The sequence below is a fragment of the Dasypus novemcinctus genome, chromosome 4, assembly GCF_030445035.2.
Source record: "Dasypus novemcinctus isolate mDasNov1 chromosome 4, mDasNov1.1.hap2, whole genome shotgun sequence".
NCBI classification, from domain to species: domain Eukaryota; kingdom Metazoa; phylum Chordata; class Mammalia; order Cingulata; family Dasypodidae; genus Dasypus; species Dasypus novemcinctus.
The window spans coordinates 101519759-101543595 of record NC_080676.1 but is presented as its reverse complement, the minus strand read 5'-3'; the positions used below and the strand labels follow the sequence as shown (position 1 = coordinate 101543595).

General features: G+C 34.8%; 1 protein-coding gene across 10 annotated transcripts in view; it reads right to left on the bottom strand.

The window, feature by feature from the left end:
- Positions 1-2137: 2137 nt before the first annotated feature.
- The window catches only part of SENP7 (SUMO specific peptidase 7), a 222365-nt gene continuing 200665 nt past the window's right edge, over positions 2138-23837 (bottom strand). For all 10 annotated transcript variants that reach the window (XM_058295925.1, XM_071214857.1, XM_058295924.1 and 7 more), the window contains 8 exons: positions 18391-18513; positions 11728-11820; positions 10522-10646; positions 8076-8128; positions 6663-6706; positions 6497-6565; positions 5663-5813; positions 2138-4101 (listed from right to left, as the gene is read on the bottom strand). In XM_058295925.1, coding sequence (XP_058151908.1) covers positions 3964-4101; positions 5663-5813; positions 6497-6565; positions 6663-6706; positions 8076-8128; positions 10522-10646; positions 11728-11820; positions 18391-18513 — 796 coding nt within the window. In that variant the 3' untranslated portion in view covers positions 2138-3963. The remainder of the gene's footprint in view (positions 4102-5662; positions 5814-6496; positions 6566-6662; positions 6707-8075; positions 8129-10521; positions 10647-11727; positions 11821-18390; positions 18514-23837) is intronic.

Here is a 23837-nt window from a genome sequence, read left to right as displayed (position 1 = left end):
TAATATTTCAGCCAGGCCTTAAATGGACTGGGTGGCATGTCAGTAAGCAGATGTGGGGTGACTGGTGGCAGGGGATTTGGAGTTAGGAAGAAAATTCCTGGTCATGATCAATGACAATAGGGTCAAAAAGTACACTGTGTATAGCAAACGGAAAGCAATTTGATGGAGCAGGAACAAGAGCACAGAGTCAATAGGTTGGGAATGAATACTGGAAAGGTAGAGGTAAATTATGAAATACCTTGAAAATCTTGCCAAGAATGTGGATTTTTACCTATAGATGAATAGATTATCTCTCTATTGTATAATTATTCCAAAAAATATTCCTTGGGTTTTATATAAAAATATTCTTTATAGGAAATATTTCAAAACTTAATATGATTGTCCTTGAACTTTATGATGTTTTAAGAAATGTCTCAAAATCATAAGCCAATAAGAAACTAAAGATAAAATTGTGCTTTATTCAGATAATGAAAAAATTTTGGTAATGGAAAGTGGTGATGGTTGCACAATACTCTGAAAGTAATTAACACCACTAAACTGTGTTTGACGTAGTTAAAATAGGAAATTTTAGTTCATATCTATGTGTTCAAAAAAAACACCTCTGTGCTTTAGTAGAAATAACAAGTACCGGATTCTTTTATCTATACCTCAATCCAAATCATTCAAGATCATTTATTGACTCAGCAAAATTTTCTGAGTGTTTACTGTATGTTACTAACACACTAAATACAGGAAATGCAAAATGTTTCCAGTCCTTCTGGAGGTTAAAATTTAAAGGTAAAACACAAACACAAATAATGTAAAAAGGTATGAGAGGTGTATACAAATTGCTATGGAAGACTGGAAAAGGAAATTGGTTGGTTATTCTGTCTGAGCGGGTGTGGGCAAAGTTTCCCAGAGATGGTGACATTTGAACTAGATTTTGAAAAAATAAAGTTCACGAGAAGTACTACAAGGATGTTCTAGGAAAAGGGAATAGCACAGCAAGGCCTGCAGGTGTGGAGGTACAATGTTGCAGGGCCCACTCCACACAAACATCTATGGTTTTGGATTTTAAGTGACATTCATACCTAAGGGACAACTCCTTAAATTGATCCAGGTTTACCAAGAAGAATACAGCACAGGAAATAAAGAATAATATCATGACAGTATTAGAGCCCTTATAGGGATCCTAACCCCAATTTCTTCAGCCCCAAAAGGGATGCACTCAGTTGAAAGAAAAGAGACCACCTGGGTGGGTACAGGTCACACCAGCCTAAGGAAGCTTCATATACCATGTCCTCTAACAGCCCATAAGCAAAGTTTCTAAGAGTCCATGAGAACAAGCTCAATTATGTCAGATACAGTTCAACAGTTAGGGTAGTTTACATAACTAAAAAAAATTGAATATAGTACATCCTACATTTATCTTAGCCCAGTACGTTTCCAAAGAAATAGTACTGAAAGAGAAAATCCAAAATCATCTTCCCATTAAGAAAGGGTTTAAGCTTATTAATACAAAAGTATTTACGGCACTGTGAGTAATTTTGTAAGATTAAAATGCAGAAGACTGTGGAAAGGTGAGGATAGATTATAAACTAGAACCAGATTAGGAAAAGCTCTGTACAAATTTATACTCCTTTTTCCTCCTGACATGAAAAGAAGTTGATTTCAAGAGGTAATAACATTAAGACCTAATTAAGTATTGGATATAACTAAAAAAACAAAAAACACAAAAACACCTTTTTTTGTTTTTTATCCCAAGAGTCATGAATTAAATATAACACTATTTTCTCTAGGACAGCATTCTCTATCCACTGACAATTCTCTCACTGTCCACACACCTGACACACACACACACACACACACACACACACACCCCTTCTAAAATTCTATGATTGTTTTAGCCAGAGAATAATGAAACTGTTGATTTATCTATGTCTCCCATTAGACTATAAATGCTTCAAGAATAAGAGTAGTCACTCATTTTTTGTAGCTAGCAAAATGCTTGCTGATACTGGATGCTCAAAAAGTGTTCCCTAATCCAAGATGACACTCAAATTAACTGTTAGAAAATTTAAGCATTAATTATATACTACAATTTGAAATTTATTTCTAACAACAGCTCATGTTTCTTAAGAAAAAAATTACACCTCAATTTAATGAATTGAAAACATGTTTTAATATAAAATGTTGATATTCTCAAAGCGTTATTTCCACATGAATTTAGGAAAATGAATTTTAACCAATCCTCAAAACGTGATAAAGACAGTGGTATCTTTGAAAAACACACAAACAAAAAAGTTAAGAAATCATAAGAAAATGTCTTACATACTGCTGTGCCTGAAATTAGATGTACAAAATTCCTAAAAAACCTCCCCTCTCACATAGACAGAAACTGGGAATGAATTATATAATTATAACCATCTTTATATGAAATCTCCAAAAATAACCAAATATCTTTGACAATATAAAGATGGTGACAAGATTAACAGAAGCTAAACGACAGAGGATTAATTAACCACCACATGATTTTGAAATAAAATGTGCAGTCTTTTAGCCTTATCTAAAATTGCATTTGTTTCACTGCTTTACATAGTTACAATGTAAATTCAAGAGATGCTTAAAACAGATTAAAATAATAGTATTTTAAAACATTTTTCTTATGAGAAATACAATATGATCATGTCTTTCCCCAAATATTCCTGAAAACATTCAAGTAAATCAGAAAGTTCTGAAGGGTTTAATCTGATACAATACCATCATCATTACATGAATTCAGTAGAACTGTTACCAGAACATTTAATTAAAAATTAAGCTCCATGGGGATCACAGTTCTCAGAAGACTATAATTTAAAAATGTAAAAGCAAAGAGACCAATCTGGCTTTGCAGATGGATAGTGGGTAAAAAGAGGTATAAAATTATATAATTATTAAATAGGACTTGGGGAAATTTGGGGGCAAGTATGGCAGATGGATAGTGGGTAAAAAGAGGTATAAAATTATATAATTATTAAATAGGACTTGGGGAAATTTGGGGGCAAGTATGAGGACACCAATTTTATCTTCTATATCTATAGAAACTGGGTACATATATTCTGGGATAATTTAGGAGTCAATATTTATATAACTATACCTCAAACTAAATTGAACTACTCATATAAATTTTAAAAATCTATACAAATAGCTAAACAACTTTTTGGTATTTATTTTACTTTGCTTCTCTAATTTCAAAAAGAAAACTGTAAAGAAAAATATCTCCAGTTTTTAGTTTATTCCAAATTTTCACCCTGAATGAATGAACTCTCAATCCCCAAAATAAGATGTCAAGAGAAGTAGAAAAAGATCATACAATTAGAGCAGAGTAATGGTTCCATTTAGCAGTTGAGAAAAATAAGCTGCACTTTGAAAGAGTGAATTTTTATTATCTTCCTAACATTATGAAAGTCTTCTCTTACACTATACAGAAGGGATGCCGTAAATGGCATTTTCTGAAGTCTTGATACTAAATTCTTAAAAAAAAATACACAGTATTCATACTGCATGCTTGAGCTGCAAAGACTAGAATTACAATATGATGTGACTTGTCAATATATCTGACAAGCACTGGGACTGACACCAGGGAGGACCTAACTTTCCTCAACTCCCAGTCATGTGGAAGTATAGATCACATAGTTTTATTATCTACAAAAACATTCCCACATTAATATGCTATTGCATAATCCAAGCATATTCTCTCAGAAAAATATCAAATATTTATGAAATTTTAATTTCTATCTAGTAAGTTTATCTATATTATCCCATTCCCATTCAATCTATGGGATCCCAACATTTCTAATAATATACCTTATATATTTTAAATGTTCATTAATGTATAAAACTACTGCAAGTTATTTTCTTCTCTGTGAGCTGGCTAACACAATTGCTGGTAAGCGGCTTTCCAGTAATCTTGTAGAACATCTGTGTCAAGTTCATACAGATTAACTAGCTACTGCTGCTCTTCTGTTGCTGTAAATGAAGTTTCAAAATGAGCTCTCGAATATCTTCCCGTTTGGTCTTTATTACATGACGAGGAAACCATTTCTCCAAATGAATTGGAAGTTCAAAATTAACAATAGGATCCTAAAGAGAGAAAAGAAAAAACAAAATCATTTTAGCAGCATAATTTCAAATTTTGTTTTAATTTCATTCTTACAAGAAAGGAGAAATTGCTCACTTTAAAAAAAAACAGCTCCATTGAGATATAATTCAAATGCCATATAATCCATTGATTTTAAGTGAACAATTAATGTTTTATAGTTTAGTCACAGAGTTGTGTAACCTCTACACAATCAACTTTACCATATTTCCATTTAATTGTTAACTTTTAGACATCAAAATTAAATACCCTCTTATGCTATAATGCATGCCAAGTAAATTAAGAGAAATGGTAAACAGAGGAATGATTAGGCATAATGCAGAAATCAGGATGGTATGAACACAACTTTTCCTACCATGTTAATATTTTGAAACTGTTGAAACAACTGAAAAGAAAGCCTTCACAGTATATGAAGAACTTCAGATAAAAAAGAAAAAATCCTGCAGACGTGCCTTCTTTTAGTGTTGCTTTTGTAGCTTTAAGAACTGCTATATTCTCTACTAATTTAAGCTAACTGAAGAAACTGTAAGTACAGATGAAGAAACTGCAAAAACATTTCCTTGTGTTCAAAAAATAATAATTGTTGAAAAAGACTACCTCTAGATTATGTTTATAATTTCAATGAAACTGAAGCCAGATGTAAGGACTTCCTTGAAGAAGGCACTAAAAGCCTCAGGATATAAAGCTGAACAAATGCACTATGATTCTAGGATCAAATAGCAGTGGAAATTCAACTGTATTGGTATTTTTATAGGCCATTATCAGTTTTGACAGGGAGTAGTTAAAATTTCATAGGTTTTGAGTGATCTGACCCCAAGGGTATTTTCACAACCTAAGCTCTGTTAAATTAGTGCACAAAACTGCAAAACACAGTATTTAGGTTTTTATTTTTTCCCTCAGGAATCCTACATGGTGCTATAACTTATATTAGAACTATGCTCTATTGACTAAGGCTATAGAATTATATCACAAATTCTTGAATATGTGGGTTGATGTTTTAGAAAATTCTATTCAAATATTACATCTGCTTTATTATCTCTCTGTCAGGGACTCCAAATATATGTAAACTATACCTTCTGACTGTATCATATTATGCTGTATTCTTTTCTTTCCATTCTTTTTTCTCTCTGGGCAAAGGTTGGTGTATTTATTATCATCTATCTTCAAGTTCACTGATCCTGCCTTCTGTTGTATCCAGTCTGCTATTTAACCCATCAAGTAAGTTCTTAATTTCAAATATATCAATACACAGTTTCAGGTCTAGAACACTCATTGATTTTTAAAATAGACTCCATGTCTTCATCTATTCTGTTCATCTTTAACTCCATTTTTTCTTACATATTAATATTAATCAAATAATTTTAAAATTCTTATCTACTAATTCCAAAACCTGTATCATATGTGGCTCTATTTGTATTATTTTTCTTTTATTCCCCCTTGATTACCAGTAACATTTTCACATTTTCCTGCCTCTTTACTTGCCCAGTAATTTGTGAATATATGCTGGTAACTGTGCATTAAAAAAAAAATTATACCATTTCATACCTTGAAGAAGCTTTCCACATATTGCAATAAATACACTCCACAATCACTGCTATTATCTTGTTTAGGAACTTTAGGGCAAAGGTCCACCATGTTTGCTTTGCTGAATTCACGATGAGTTTTCCGCTTAACTTCCCACTCTACCTCTAAATACCTGAAATCACCAATAAGCAAAGTGATTCAAGTTGAACTCTCTTTACCATGTGCAACACTTTCACAAAGATGGAAAAAAATTAATTGCCAGATGTATTATCTCAAGCCAAATATCCAAAGACTGAACCTTAACAGTATAAAATATATTGTGGGCTTTCACAAGTGCTACTTCGAAGAAACTCATCTGAATTTCAACCAAAATGCTAGACTTTTAAACAAGTCAACTTTCACAACTCAGAAATATAAAATCATTTGTAATACAAAGTAAACTAGCAAGTGATTTTATAAGTTCCACTGAAAGTTTTTTCCAAGCCATATAGTAAAGTATTAATATAAAATACATATATAATACATGTAACAATAAACATTATAAATAGTTCTTACTTTTTCTAAAGTGGTAGTTTTCATAACCACTAATATTTGCAATTCTTCTTTGTAAAATAATTATTTTTGTTCAATTATGAATATAAATTCCCAATTTGCTTTTGATATAATCTCTGACAAATATTACTACTTGAATATTAATAAGCTGGGGAAATTTATTATTGAAGAGATTTGCAGACCTCATATAAATACATAATAAAATACAATTCTTGATATAGTCTTTTTAGTAATCCATAAGGTAGCTTCAAAATACTTGCGATTTTAAATAACAAGCTGAAGGGGAAATTTATCATTACTTACTCTCGTAAGTTTTGAACAGTGTTTTGAACAGAAGCAGCTTTCAAGGAGTCTAATATTAGAATGCACGGCCTATAAAAAGCAGAAAGTGGAAATCAAAAGTACATACTTGCATATGACATATTCCTAAATATCTGAAAAAAACAATTATTTTATAGCATGTTCCTACCTTTTACATATTTTCTTTGGTGCTAACATATTCATCTCGGTACTCTGAAACACAAATTTTTATGACTTTGCAATTCATACTAGTTTAAATGAACTGACATTCAGTTACTCCTTAAAATGTTTCAAATGACTATGAAATTAAATTTTCAAATAAGAGTTATCATCTGAAGTGAGCTAACTCCAATTTGTTTTTAAATCACTGATTATTCTTTGATACTCTTAAAACAGTAGTTTATACACTTTTACATGTGAAAAGCTTAAGTAATTATGGAGTTTTAACATGGCCTAAAAAACAATCTAGAACTTCACTTCTTTTCAGAGTTACCATCTTAAGCAAAAATAAACAATTTAACAATCTCTCTTTCCATATATTCTCTAACTCAACTCATGATATCAGTAGACACACATTTCTTCCCTTCGAAGCACTAGAAGCAGAGTAGTAATCTGTATTAAGGGAAAACGGAGGGAAACTTTTTGTTACTATTGTTAATATTTTTGTTCATATAAATTTAAGAAACAGCAAATCAATCAAACTTATGTTCCTTTACTGCAGGACTTCATTATTCTAATGTCTACAGTAAATTTCTAATAAAAGTAGTACATAGGGTTTACCCAACTTATCTGACCTTAGAATCCTTTTATCATAAATTGCATCTTAGAACTTGTGTTCCAAGGAATCCAATTTGGAAAACCTCATCCTGACTGCAAGGAAGAATTTCCCCCATCCTGCCAATGTGACAGGAGAAAAGGAACTCCCTTCTTCCTGCCCACTCTATACCATAAAGACATAGGCCTATACCAAGAGGCTACCACTGTCTGCATAAATAAAAAGACCATCAGGTGGTTACTTTAATCAATTAGGACACTGAATCTAGAACATGCATACCAGTTTATAGGACCAGATAAAGAAGAGTTACCAGCAAGTCTACTTTAGCCTCAGAAGTCATATGGATTGATCTTATATCTACTTTGAATGATTTTTAGCCACAATTTATGAAAAAAGTAAGGAAAAAAGTAAGTAGAATCAAAATATGCTTGTCAAGGTCATTAATTACACTAAGTTTGAAAAAAAATTACTGATATTGAAGAATAAATCTGAATCTTGGAATCTTAGATTGGGTTCAAAAAAAGTAAATCTGGTCTTTATACATCAGAAAAGCAGTCAACCAAAATTAACATCAAATAAACTATTAAACAAACCAACCTAGGAAGTTAAAGCTAGTTAAACAGATAAAAGAAGAATAAGTTCTCTTGCTCTCTTTCCCATCCCATAAAAATCATCAAAGAAGCATAAGCATGACTTGATTACAGGCAACCATATCCATGATAGTCTATCTAGGTTTGCTGTATTTTATAGTTAAAATTATATATTCATGAATTTTCCTTCCTTCACATCTGTAAAGAACACACTTACTTGGGAATCCTCTGCACCCAAGGATAGCATTGAAGTGGTATGTAGATCCTTATCTAGTTAGAAATAGCAAAGGGATTATAAGTCTTTATTGTATGTCTAAAACAAGTAATTTAGATAAGCTGAAATTGTCATTTATATGCACAGTAGTAATTAAAGGAAAAAATACCTGGGATCTATTTAAATTTTTCATGGTAAATGTTATCAATAAAATCCAATCAACATTAGCAGAATTGAACTGTGCAACACAAAGAGTGAACCCTAACGTAAAATACAGACTACAGTTAATAATATAATTATAATAATGTTTCATTAATTGCAACGAAGGTACCATATTAATGCAAAATGTTAATACCAGGGAAAACCTTGTGGGCAGGAGAAAGGTATACGGTAACTCTGTACTTTCTGCATGATTTTTCTATAAATCTACAACTGCTCTAATACAAAAAATTTAAGACAATAATGACACATTTTTCACAACTTGCACTACAGCATTATTCCACTAATGAAATATCCAACGCTTATTTTAAAATGGCAAAAGAAAACAATGAGTCAGGAATAAATGAGAGGGAAAGGATTCATACATTTCTGATGTTTTTTAGGATACATATCTCAATAATCACATAGAAACAAACCTAGGCAAGAATGCTACTCCCAATATAAATACAAATACACATTTACATATACAGAAGTGAACGATCAGGGTTCGATTTTGTCAATTTTTTTTTTTAAAGATTTATTTTTTTATTGATTTTTCTTCCCTCTACATCCTCCCTCTCCACCCCACCTGTTGTCTGCTCTCTGTCCATTCATTGTGTGTTGTCTGTGTCTGCTTGCATTCTTGTCAGCGGCATTGGGAGTCTGCGTCTCTCTTTTAACTGCATCATCTTGCTGCATCAGCTCTCCATGTGTGCAGTTCCACTCTTGAGCAGACTGCGCTTTTTTTGCACGGGGCTGCTCTCCTTGCAGGGTGTACTCCTTGAGTGTGGGGAGCCCCTATGCGGGAGACACCCCTGCATGGCATGGCACTGCTTTTGCACACATCAGCACTGCGCGTGGGCCAGCTCACCACATGTCAGGAGGCCCTGGGTTTGAACCATGGACCTCCCATATGGTAGGTGGACACTCTATCAGTTGAGCCAAATCCGTTTTCCACCAATTTTATTTAACCAATAAAATTCTCGCTAATAACAATGAAATAAATTTCTACAAGTATAAATGTGATACTATTTAACAAAATCCATTTTTCTGTACCCATAAATAGGTTTTCGAACTGTCGCAAAAAGAGCAATTATAAATTGTTTTTATTGTGTTATTACACAGTTCCTTTATTCACATACCCCCCTCAAAAATCCAGTCATCAGACAAAATTGATTAATGACTGGCTGTTAACAGATAATTCATAAACCCCAGAGCCAAAACCTGTAATACCAGTTAGCTGGGCCAGTTTCCTATAAAAAGATAATCTTCCAAAGACAGTTCACTAATCCAAATAATTGAGGTTTTAAAGTGAAGGATACTTAATTTGCCTAGTAATGATTCTTCTAAGCAATGATCATACAGTTTTACGTAAGTATACTTTTGAAGTTCAGAAGGACTAGAGAATCTGAAAATAACTAGTTGCTTTATCAGTTTTTCCTTTTCTTTTTTCCCCCTGGGTTTTGGCCAGCATTAACATTAATGAATATTATAAATCTTCCTTGCAGCTTTAAAACACATAAATAATTCTAATAATTTTTCTCAAAGAAGGTAGGCTTATTTAAGATTTTGTATTTTAACATAAGAAAAATCATTAAAGAATTGTGAGACCCTATGCCACCTAGCAGAATTACTGTTGCCTATAAGAAATGTGTTATTTTATTTATATTAAGAAAAAAGGGAGATTTTCAAACTGGGCCTGAATATCTGTAGCATGAAATCTATTATATTAGTAAGGCTATTCTATCAGAAATACTATGATAAAACTTGATATAACAGTATAACTTAAGAATTAACATTTTTTCTATACATGAGGCTAGGTATCTACCATCAGATTTTTTTTAGACTTCTTACTCTTTCTTCTAGTAAGTGTAATGATAATTTTAAAAATTACACTATCTTTTAATTTCATGCTGTTCCCTGTAAGCTTGTTGTCATAATTCCTGCATGACAATGCAATGATGGACACAGGCCATTATATATTTTGTCATAACCTACAAAATTGTGTGGGACAGAGTGCAAACTATAATGTAATTTATAGTCCACGGTTAGTAGCAATGCTTCAATACGTGTTCATCAATTTTAACAAATGTACCACACTAATAAAGGATGTTGTTTATGTGGGGAAGGGGGGGGTATATGGCAATCTCCTATATTTTCTACGTAACATCTATGTAATCTAAAGCTTCTTTAAAAATAAAAAATAAACATTTAACGTATTGATAATTATTTAAAACATTAAGCACATCACCTATTGTTTTGTTGTCATGTTGGGATTGCTGAGCCTGGGATTGCTGGGATACAGTCTGCAGACAATCTTCATACACAGCTTCTTCTAACCACGGAAAACAAATGACTGCAAGATACCAGTGAGACCTGTTAGAAAAGAAATACAATCTTAATAACATACAAAACTAAATAATGTAGAATATGTTATCTACATCTGAGAAAGAAGGTAAGACAAACTTCATACCAATTTTGAAAAGCAGTCCATTGTAATATCTGATGTAATACAGAATATACATGCTAAACTAATTAAATATACAAAGTTACTAAGGCATAAGCACAATTTATTTTAAAACCTAAGTAACTAAAAGTTTTAAATTTTTATATAATCAGTAGTTCCTGTTGAGGATCTACATTAATAAAGACACTCAACAGACTCTTCAGCATCACCTTTTTTGGGTAGGTGCTTAAAGAATTTTTCTTTTAAATATTTGTAGATTTATTCTAAAATCCTTTCATTTTTTTATTTGGCAAATCTTTTAATGAGTCAAAAGATAAATAAATTCAACATCTCGGTCTTTACAGTCTTGTGATCACTTGTCATTTTCTTTTTGACCACTATAATTAAACATAATCACTTAACAAATCAAAATACAAGATATGGAACAACTTTTTATAGAAAAAAAATTGAAAATAATACCTGGAATTTATATTCCCATACCTTTACTAATTATTAATCAAAAAATAAAATGAATTTTTTTCTGAACTAACTACAGTTTTTTTTTTAAGATTTATTTATTTATTTATTTCTCTCTCCTTCCCCCCCACCCCAGCTGTCTGTTTCTGTGTCTATTGGCTGCGTCGTCTTCTTTGTCCGCTTCTCTTGTTGTCAGCAGCATGGGAATCTGTGTTTCTTTTTGTTGCATCATCTTGTTGTGTCAGCTCTCCATATGTGCAGCACCATTCCTGAGCAGGCTGCACTTTCTTTCGCGATGGGTGGCTCTCCTTATGGGGCACACTCCTTGCACGTGGGGTTCCCCTACACCGGGGACACCCCTGCGTGGCAGGGCACTCCTTGCGCACATCAGCGCTGCGCATGGGCCAGCCCCACACGGGTCAAGGAGGCCCGGGGTTTGAACTGCAGACCTCCCATGTGGAAGACGGACGCCCTAACCACTGGGCCAAGTAAACCACCCTGCAGTTTTGTTTTTAAATAAACTGAAATACTCACGACTCATTTACAGGAACAAAGATATAATCTTTATTAAAGATGTTTATGTGACGAGTCCAAGTTCTTACTCTTTTATGTCTTCTCTGTGCCATTCTGCAAATATAAAAGATAGATATTTTTGATATACAAAGAATTAAAATTTAAGATAAGGACTTTAAGAGTCATTTTTATATATTGTAAAATGTTAGGTTTAATTTAACCATCCTCTTCAAGATATATCAAATTTAAAATTAGGAAAAAATATCCCATTATATCAACTCTTGCTTATTTTTAAATCTTTTTATAAATAATAATGTAATGGTTAGAAAAAGGCAGTAATTTAGAACATATTTATGGATTCCAAAAGTAACTGAAAATATAAACAGCTATATTTATTTATTCTGCTCCATTCTAACCAAATACAATACAAAATATTACCATTATTTACTCTTGAAATTGACACTCAAGTCTGGTATTATAGGTGCCTAAGAGTTACCTCCTGAGAGCCTCATTGTTGCTCAAATGTGGCATCTCTCTAAGCCAAACTCAGCATATAAATGCATTACTTCCCCCCATCCCCCAGGACATGACTCACGGGGATGAGCCCCCTGGCACCAAGGAATTACTACCAAGCACCAACTAGCAATGCAAATGGAAAAAGACCTTGACCAAAAGTGGGGAAAGGTAAAGATAAATGAGTTTATATGGCTATGAGACTCCAAAGTGAGTCAGGAGATCATTCCAGAGGTTATGTTTATGCATGTCTCAGCAGGATTTCATTGACTGCCAAGGTAAATACTACCTCTCAAATAGTGGGGTTCGTGCAGGTCTGGAGGCATCCAGACATCCAGCTATCAGGACAGAGAGCTGAGGAGTTTGATGCCTAGCCAAAGGGCCCTATTTTGGGATTTATGTTCCCCCATGTAACACAGATGGACTCATTGGTGGTTTCACTAAACGTGGCTCTTCTGACCTTTCTCTTTGAACCTATAATTAGTACTAGGGTTGACAGGTGTATGTCCAAGAGACTAAAATCTCTGGTCTGTCCATGTGCCTGCTGGGCCCTGAATCTCAACAGAGTTGCAATACTTACTCTCTAGTTCATTGGACTCACCTGGGACAACTGACAAGGAGATGATGATGGACAAAGATCATCCCAAGAACCTAGAGAGTTTACAGCTGCAAGCAAGAGAGTCCTGTAGGTCTGCCCCAGGGGATCAAATGCCCCCTACCATCTCACGGTTGGAGGTAGGGTTAGCATCACCATCCCAGTGTCCTCAGGATTGGGGAATGAACTATGGACTAGAGTGGACTTGCTGGTGTTCCACTATAGACTTATGATTTTAGCAATGGAAGAAAGTATGTCGTTGGTATGGCAGCAGTGGCCACTAGAGATTCTGAGAGTGGAGAGAGGGAAAAGCGGATGTAATGTGGGGGTGTTTTCAGGACTTGGGAATTGTCCTGAATGACATTGCCACGATGATACAGGACATTACATATCTTGCCACAACCTGCAAAATTGTGCAGGACAGAGTGTAAACCCACCATGTAAACTGTGGTCAATGCTTAGCAGCAATGCTCCAAAGTGTTTTCATCAAATTTAACAAATGCACCCCACCGGTGGGGGATGTTGTTAGTATGAGAGGATGTGGGAGGTAGGGCGAGTGGGCATGTGGGAATCCCCTATGTTGTTGTGTAGCATTTATGTAATCTATGTATCTTTTTTAAAAAATAAAATAAAAAATATATTTTAAAATACTACCATTATACTTTAAAAGAATTATCCAAATGTTATACCTGTGATGAGGGGAATAAGCTATACATTCTTAGATTTTTAGAGATGAAATCATCTCCCTTCATCTTACATACAAGGAAACTAGGAAAATGAGGTTAAGCATACCCATCATTCATTCATTCATTCATCTTTCCTTTTATTCCTTTATAAATATTTACTAGGTCCCTATAAATAAATACTGAAATCACTTATGCTGCTTTTAAGAAATTTATCATGTAATGGGAGTAAAAAACTACAACAAATAACTAAAATATAAATGTCATAACAGGGCCAAAGAATTATGTGAAAACATTTAAGATAGCCACCTAAGAAAGGATTAGCACATTATATTTAAAAACAAACAAAAAACCCACTAGTTTCTTTTCATCGCATTAGGGATGTTAAAGAAGGCAAACATCAAACCAAGTTTTGGCATCAAAAAAGGGGAGTAGATGTGGCTCAAGCTGTTGAGCGACCACCTCCCACATGGGAGGTCCCAGGTTCAGTTTCTGGTGCCTCCTAAAGAAGATGAGCAAGACAGTGGGCTGACAAGAAGGGCTGGTGCGGCAAGATGATGGAATGATATGATGCAATGAGATGTCACAATGAAATGATGCAATGAGAAGACATAATGAAAGACAATAAGCAAGGAGCAGATATGGCTCAAGTAGTTGGATGCCTCCCTCCCACATGGGAGGTCCTGGATACAGTTCCCAGTGCCTCCTAAAAGAAGAAGAGCAGACACAGAGAGCACACAACAGACAGACAGAGAGAGGAGACAGCGAGCGCAAACAATGAGGTGGGCGGGATAAATAAATAAATCTAAAAAAGGTTCTAGGAAGGAGATGGCATTTATAAGTGGCATAAAGGAAGTGATATGTGATTTCTGGCTCATCTCCTTGGAAGGAGTTGTTTTTATTCAGGGAATGAAACAAATCATTAAATTCTTATATATTTATGTACCAAGTAACACCCCTATTCACCTGAATAACATCTAACTAAACCTAATGAGGTAGTTGAGGAGTAAAATGGGATCAAGAATAGACTAAAAGAATAGGTTAGAGATTAAGCACTATGTGGAAGATAAACTACATAAAATAATCAGGAGTCTCATGTTTACTGAATTTGTTTATTTCAGAATGACAAAACCTTTACAGTGATTATATATAATTATGTAGTCCACATTTTTTATATGGACTAATTATATTGTCAAGTGCATAGTCCATAACTGTTTTCCATTTGAAAATCTATTGGTGTTTGGTAGATTTCCTGATTATCCTAACCTTATTTAATTGAGACTACATTAGGCATAGTAGAGTAGGGAAAATAGAAAGAATATAAGGGCCACAATATGATCTCATATTCTTAGTAGTTCCTAACTGTATAGAAAATCCTCAACTAAATGTCTTAATAGTTCTCTCAGTATTCAATAATATGCATTACTATTATTTTTTGTTTTGAGTACCTAGTAGTTCCAAGCACTGAGCTAAGTGGGTGTAGAGCAGAAAATAAGACATGGAGCTTGTACTTTGGTATAAGACACAGAAAATAAACAAGAAAACAAATAAATAAAATAATTAGAGTTCATGTTGTGAAGCAATAATTAAAAGTATCTGTAGAAGAACATTTCAGGCAGAAAATAGGAAAGAGTTTAGCATATCCAAAAACTAAAAGGAGGTAGGTTGAGCTGATGCAAGGTAAGTGAGAGAGAAAGGGATGTGAGATGAGTTTGACATGGACAGTAGCCAGATCTTGCAAGGTCTCATAAAACAATGGTAATGAGCTTGTGTATCTTTTACTCTGCAATTCCTTAACATGAGCAGTTTGAGCCTTTTGTCATGATTTACTGGTGATTAAGGTTTATATTCCTCTCTGTTTTGCTTTTTTCTTACTGATTTATATGATTCTTTGTGTGAATATTAATGCTTGGTCTAATTGCATTGGAGAGATTTGTAGATAAAGTAACTATCTTACTCTAGACCTAGATAAAGAGATAATAGACAAAGAGATATAGGGAGGTACATAGGGAGAGAGAGAAATAGAGATGATAGAGAGATAGAGACAGAAATATAGGTAGAGATAGAGCTACTATTTTACCCTAAAGTATGTCATTCATGAAACTTTGTTTTGTATTACTTTTATAAGCAATCAGAAACATAATATTTAATTTTTAGAAGCCTAATACAGCAGAATCTACTTTCATTTCCTTAGTTTCTAGGTGAGTATACCAAATTGATAATCTCTACATTGAATAATAAACCTCATATATTTTGAATGTAACATTTAAAAAAATAGAGAGGAAAAAAAAAAACAAATGTGGGATTAAATGCATAGTACCCACCATCAATTTCTGTATTCATAAAATAGAAGGCACAGAAATATTAGATATCAAATTTATTTCATAAATCTTTTCCTTCCATACTTTCCTCTCCATTAACCCTGACTTTCAGAAATATTATTGAACTGTAATTTTCTTAACTGACCCAGGCAGGTCCAGTCCATCACCACAAGTTCCAAACCTATAAAGACACTCAAAATATAGATGACCATACAATTCAGTTTGTGTAGGACAGCCCCAGTATACACTTGTTGCCCAATGTAACTATTAATAGAGCTTCCTTTAATTTTCTTAAGTGTCCCAGTGTAGACCACAAGTTATGTAGTCACAACAACTACAAACAAGAGAAAGAACATGAACTTTGAAACTGGAAAGTTATACCCAACTTTGGATAATTAATCTTACTTCTTCAGAAATCACTAACCTAATGGTTGAAAATTACAGATTCAAGTACCAACAAGTTTTGCCACTCACTAGCTGTTTGTCCTTAGTCAAATTATTTGATCTTTATTAGTCTGCTTCCCCCTCTGAAAAGTTAGGATGTATGTCCTACACATCTAATAGCACTGTTATCAGGAGGCAAAATGTAATAATATAGGTAAATATATCTGATAAACTGTAAAGTGGTAGACAATGTTTACACAAACATTTTTAAATTAAAAAACTTTTAATTTTATCATAAGTCTAAGAAATAACAGTAACTCCTTTCTCCTTCCCCCTTTTTGCCTATCTCTCTCCATTGCTCTACAGGTTTTAACATTAATCCAAAAATTCTTGGGCAAATACTCAGCTAAATTGTGTTGACATATAAAGTAATTTATATAATGTTATATCAGTTTTATTAAATAGTAAGGGTCCTACTGAATGGTGGTGATGACAGCACAACATTGTGAATGTAATTAACAGCACTGAATTATATATGCGCATATGGTTTACAGGAGAACTGTGAGGTTGTATATATGTTACCAGAATAATTTTTTTAAAAAAACAGGACTGTACAACACAGTGGACCCTACTGTAAATGATGGACTATAGATAACAGAATTATAAAAATGTTCTTTCATGAATTCTAATAAATGTACCACACTAATGCAAGGTATTAATAATAGGGTGGTATATAGAACTCTATATTTTATGCATGATTTTTCTGTAAACCTACAACTTCTCTAATTAAAAAATAAATAGTTAGGGTTCATCCAGGAAAGCACGAAAACAACTGTATATATTTACATGGTAGAATGTAACACAGAGACCTGGCAACAGAGGTAGGAGAAAAGTGCAAAGCAAAAAAAGAGGACATTGTGGCAACCAAAGATTAGCAATAGCAGAAAACCTCCTTTATCCCAACCTGGAGGGTAAAGGGAAGAAGCAGTATCTCCAGACGGAAACTGGAGTGCTAGCAGGCTTCTCCATAGAGCAGATGCAGTCACTGCCAGAATCACTGCCCAAGAGCAAAAGGGTAAGAAAGAAATAACCTGTCTTCTTCCATTCCTGCCATCTAATCTCCAAGTGTCCCCCATGGAAATTTGGAAATGCAGTCCACAAGAATCAGTCTCCCCATGATGGGGAGCAGAACAATGGAGACAGATGATGGCTATGAAAGCAAACAGAAGCACAACCTGCACAAGGGTAATATCACTCAATTTAGGAAAAACTATGAAAAGACAACTTCATTAAAAACCTCAAAATAGTATAATTTCCTCTTAAAAGGCAAGTATATTAATAGATTGAGGGAAGCAAATGTGGCTCAAGTGATAAGGCCTCCGCCTACCACATGGGAGGACCCATGTTCGATCCCCAGGGCCTCCGGGTGAAAAAGAAGAAGAGAAAGCCGGCCTGTCCGGTTAGCCAGTGCCCTCATGGCGAGCCGAGTGCACACATGGTGAACTGAGTGCTCATGCGGTGAGCCCAGTGCCTACGCAGTGAGCTGAGTGCCTATGTGGGTGCCTGTGTGGCGAGCCAAGTGCCCATGTGGTAAGCCGAGTGCCCACATGGCAAGCTGGGTGCCCACGCAGTGAGCCAAGTGCCTGAGTGAGTGCCCATGTGGCAAGCCTAGTGCCCACAGGAGTGCCTGTGTGGTGAGTCAGTGCCGATGCAGCGAGCCAGCACCCACATGGTGAGCCAAAGTGCCCACGCGAGTGCCAGTGTGGTGAGCTGAGTGCCCACAAGGTGAGTCAAGTACCCAAGTGTCCACCTGGTGAGCCAGTGCCCACATGGCAAGCTGAATGCCCGAGCAACAAGCCAAGTGCCTGCGCAGTGAGCCAGTGCCCACGCAACTGAGTCACACAGCAAGATAATGACGCAACAAACAAGAGACAATTGGGAGTGCCAAGGTGAAGCCCAGCAGAGAATAGGAACTGAGGTGGAACAATTGATAGGGAACCTCTCTCCACATCAGAGGTCCCCAGGATCGAATCCTGATGAATCCTAGAGGAGAAAGATGAGAATAGAAGACAAAAAGAGAAACAGATACAGAAGATCACACAGCCAATGGACACAGACAGCAAAAACAGTGGGGTGGGGGAGGAGAAGGGGGAAAAATTAAAAATTAAAAAAAAATAGATTGACTTACGAAAGATTTGAATTATCTTCTGTTAAATTATTTTCCTTTCTCGTCAAGCATTTATAGAAAAAGCTACTAAATATGTGACTTCGTTCAACAAGATCATCTGATGCCTTTTCCAATAAGAGATACCTGTAAAGTAGCAACCCAAAAAAGTCAATTATTTTTAGAAGATATGGCCTCGTCTTACCCCAATTATTTTATGTGCTCTGGAAATCTTAATTTTTATATCCAGTTAGATCCAACGCAATTTTGAAGTTTGCTTTGATTTCAGTTTGTTCTTCAGTTAGCTCATCTTCTATCAAGATCATTTAAAGCAGATATTGCCCACTTATTCATTCACTTAAGATATATTTATTATATTCCTAATAAGTGTCAAGCACTATGTTCACATTAGACACACAAAATGAGAAGTGGGGGGAACTAGTAATCGAACCCATAGAGCTTACAGTCCAGAGGGGTGAGTGTAGGAAGAAACAGTAATCTAACAATTACAGACTTAAATGGAAAAAAATACAATTATGACACTGCTAAATAAATCCAGAAAAATATTAACTCTGAGATGTGACTAATGTCTAAATCCTTAGGTCCATTTCTATAATATACTAAAAACAATTTTGGCAACACAAGCTTGTAATTTAACCATTCAGTGATTGAACCCTTCATAATTAGAGACCTCAGCTACTTTTAATACTTTGTTCTGGCTTGAAAATGAAAATGCATTAAAAACAAATGTCCTAAATGATATTGCAGGGCCAGATGCTAGACATCATATATCCTGCCATAACCCATTGAATGGACTGGGGGAGAGTGCAAACTACAATGTAAACTATAATCCATGCAGTGTAGCAGTGCTCCAAAATGTATTCATCAAATGCGATAAATATGCCACACTTATGAAACAGGTTGTCCATGTGGGAGGAATGAGGAGAGTGGGGAGTGGGGTATATGGGAACCTCTTATGTTTTTAATGTAACATTTTGTGTGATCTATGTATCTTTAAAAAAAAAGATAATAATAATTTTAAAAAAGGATCAAAAACCTAAATATAAAAGCAAGAAACATAAAGCTTCTAGAAGAAAATGTAGGAAAATATCTTCAAGACCTGGTGGTAGGTGGTGGATTCTTAAAGGAGATAAAAGGACTGCAATGGACTACTGATGTTTAATGTATGCAGAAGTTTTAATTAGCTTTACTGTAAAAGTCTGAAAATGTAAAGTTGATGGTAACACATAGTGAGAAACAGCTAGTTTATAAATGTGAATGTGGCTGAAAATGGTAGTCTAGGGATGTAAATGCCAATTGCCAGAATGTAAACCCAGAGGAAGATGAGAATTGTAGCTGATGGTACAGATGCAAGAGTGTCCTTTGTTAGCTAGAGCAAATGTACATCACTATAGGGTGGTGGAAATGTGGAGAAGCATGGGAAAAATAAAACTGGAGTGAACTATGCACTGTGGTTAGCAGTAATAATATAATATTCTTGCATCTATGCCAAGATGTACTTTGTTGATAAAGGGGCAGTATGTAAAATGTTTCCCAAGTGTACACTATGGACATGGTAACAATCAGATGACATCATCTTATAATCTGTAACAAATGTTCCACCAGTGTGGTCTGTTGATAGAGGGGTGCTGTTCAGGAATTCGGCATATGAGCAGGATTGTTTTGTAAATTTCCAACTTCTGTTATAAAAATATATTTTAAAAATAGTAAAAGGGTGGGTTGGAGGAAAAATACACCAAATGTAAGATAAGGACTATAATTACTAGTAAGCTTTTGACAATATTCTTTCATAATTTGTAACAAATCTCACAACAATGCAAGGTGTTGGGACCCCTATGTGATATTACGCATCTTTGCTTTGTAAGTTCACAATTTTCACTATACCCTTATTGCTTATGTATGTTCATATACAAATGATATAAAGACAATTATAATAATAGGGTGGGTTGGGGAAAAATACTTTGGTTAGTAGTTATATTTTGATGATGATCTCTCTAATCATTAGTTAAAAACGTTTAACAACAATTCAAGGTATTGGTGGTAAGGTGAAGTATGAGAGTCCTGTATGATGTTATATATGTTTGTTTTGTAAGTTCACAACTATTATTATAAACTTACTGTTTATGTATGTTTATGTATGAGTGATATATTTCAATAAAAAAATACACAAGAAGCATATAACAGAAGACTTAAATCAGTGGAGGACAGAATTAGTGCATTGCAGGACAGAGCATCTGAACTGAAAAGACAGAACAGAAAGAGAAAAGAATGGAAAAAACGGAACAGGGTATCAGGGAATTGAACAACAACATGGAAAGCATAAGCATACATGTTATAGGTGTCCCAGAATGAAAAGAGAATGGAAAAGCCACAGGAAAAATATTTGAGGAAATAATAACCAAAAATTTCCCAACTCATATGAAAGACATAAATATCAATATCCAAGAAGGGCAAAGCACCCCAAACTGAATAAATCCAAAATCTGAATTAGACCTACCCTGAGACACATATTATTCAGAATGTAAATTAACCAGGAGCCAGACATAAAAAGAGGATTCTGAAAGCAGCAAGAGAAAACGCAAGGCATGACATGCAAGGGGAACTCATTTAAGATTAAAAGCAATTCTCTCATCAGAAACAATGGAGACAAGAAGGCAATGCTATGACATATTTAAGGTTCTGAAAGAAAAAAATGCCAGCCAAGAATTCTTTGTCTGGCAAAACTGTCCTTCAAAAATGAGGATGAGGTGGAAGTCTTCACAAACAAACAAAAACTGATAGAGTGTGTAATAAAAAGCCTGAATTTACAAAAGATAGTCAAGGGAGTTCTGCAGCCTAAGAGGAAATTACAAGGTGAAAGACTTGGAGAAGAGTGTAGAAATGAAGCTTATTAATAAGGATAACTAAAAGGGTAAAAAAGACAGATAATAGTAAGATATGACAAGAGAATGCCAAAGGATAAAGCGGACAAAGTAAGTAATGGCTTTATAATAGTAACACTGACTGTTAATGGTTTAAACTCCCCCATTAAAAGACATAGACTGACAGAATAGATAAATGTAGATATATATATATGAGCTATCCATATGCTGTCTACAAGAGACTTAACTTAGAAGTAAGGACACTGTCAGGCTAAAAGGGAAAGGATGAAAAAGATATTCCATGCAAACAATAATCAAAAAATATCTGGAGTGACATACTAATATCAGACAAAACAGATTTTGAATGCAAAACTGTTATTAGGGATGAAAAATGTCCTTATGTATTTTAAAAAGAGACAATTTACCAAGAAGAAATAACAATCAAATATTGATGCACCTAATCTGTGTGCCTCAAAATACATGAAACACATACTAGCAAACTGAAGGGAGAAATAGGTCTCTATAATAAGAGCTGGAGATTTCAATACACCACTCTCAGCATTGGATAGAACATTTGCACAGACAATAAATAAGGCAGGGAGTTTGAATAATGTAAATAAACTATACCTAACTGACAGTTATAGAGCATAATACCCCAAAATAGCAGGATATACATTCTACACAAGTGTTCATGGATCCTTCTGAAGTCTAAACCATATCCTGGGTCACAAGACAAGCCCCAATAAATTTAAAAAGACTGAAATTGCACAAAGCACTTTCTCTACCCACAATGGAATGAAGCTGGAAATCACTAACAGGTGGAAAAAAATGAAAATTCATAAATATACCAACATTAAACACAGTCTCAAAGAACCAGTAGTTCAAAGGAGAAATTACAAAAGAATCAGACGAATGAAAACAAGAATACATTATATCAGAACATATGGAATACAGAGATGGTAAAACTGAAAGGGAAATTTAAGCCCTTAGAGTTTACATTAAAAAAGAAAAAAGAGCTAAAATTGACAACCTAACTATACACATGGAGGATCTAGAAAAAGAACTAATCCCCAAAAAAAGCAGAAAGAAAGAAATAACAAGGATCAGAGCAGAAATAAATGAAATTGAGGTGAAAAAAAAGAGAAAATCACCTCTGACCTGCAGAAATAATAGAGATCATAAGAGGATAGTATGAGCAGCTGTGCACCAACAAACGAGACAACATAGATGAAATGGACAAATTCCTAAAAACACATGAGCAAGCTACACTGACCCAAGAAGAAACAGAAGGGCTCAACAAACCAATCACAAGAAAGGAGATTGAACAGTAATCAAAAAACTCCCGGGAAGCAGACCTGGCCCAGTGGTTAGGGTGTCCGTCTACTACATGGGAGGTCCAAGGTTCAAACCCCGGGCCTCCCTGACCCATGTGGAGCTGGCCCATGTGCAGTGCTGATGCACGCAAGGAGTGCCCTGCCACGCAGGGGTGTCCCCCGTGTAGGGGAGCCCCATGCGCAACGAGTGCACCCATCAGGAGAGCCGCCCAGCACGAAAGAAAGTGCAGCCTGCCTAAGAATGGCGCCACACACATGGAGAGTTGACACAAGATGACACAACAAAAAGAAACACAGATTTCCATGCTGCTGACAACAAGAGAAGCAGACAAAGAAGACGCAGCAAATAGACACAGAGAACAGACAACCAGGGCGGGAGGATGGGGGGGGAAGGGGAGAGAAACAAATAAATAAATAAATCTTAAAAAAAAAAAAAAACTCCCAAAAAATTTAAAGCCTAGGTCCAGATGGCTTCACAAGTGAATTTTACTAGTCATTTAAAGAAGATCTAATATCAATCTTGCTCAAACTCCTCCAAAAACGGAAGAGAAGGGAACATTACCTAACATATTCTATGAAACCAACATCACCCTAATAACAAAGCCAGACAAAGACACTATGAAAAAAGAAAATGACAAATCTATTTCTCTAATGCATATAGATGCAAAACTCCACAACAAAATACTTGCTAATCGATACCAAAAGCACATTAAAAGAAGTATACATCATGATCAAGTGGGTTTTATCCCAGGTATGCAACAACACAAGAAAATCAGTGTAATATACCATATCAATAAACTGAAGAAGAAAATCACATGATCATCTCAATTGATGCAGAAAGGGCATTTGACAAAATACAGCATCCTTTCTTAATAAAAACACTCCAAAAGATAGTAGAAAGAAATTTCTCAACACAGTAAATTGCATATATGAAAAACCTACAGCTAACACTGTACTCAATGGTGAATGACTGAAAGTTTTCCTGCTGAGATTGGGAGCAAGGCAAGGATGCTGCCAACCGTTACCACTCATATTCAGTATTGTGCTACAAATTCTAACTAGAGCAATTAGTCATAAAATGAAACAAAAGGCACCCAAATAGGAAGGAAGTAAAACTCACTATTCGCTGATGATATGATCCTATACCTAGAAAATCCAAAAAAATCCACAACAGAACTACTAGAACTAAGAAATGACTTCAGCAAAGTGGTGGGATACAAGATTAATACACAAAACTCAGTGGTGTTTCTATACA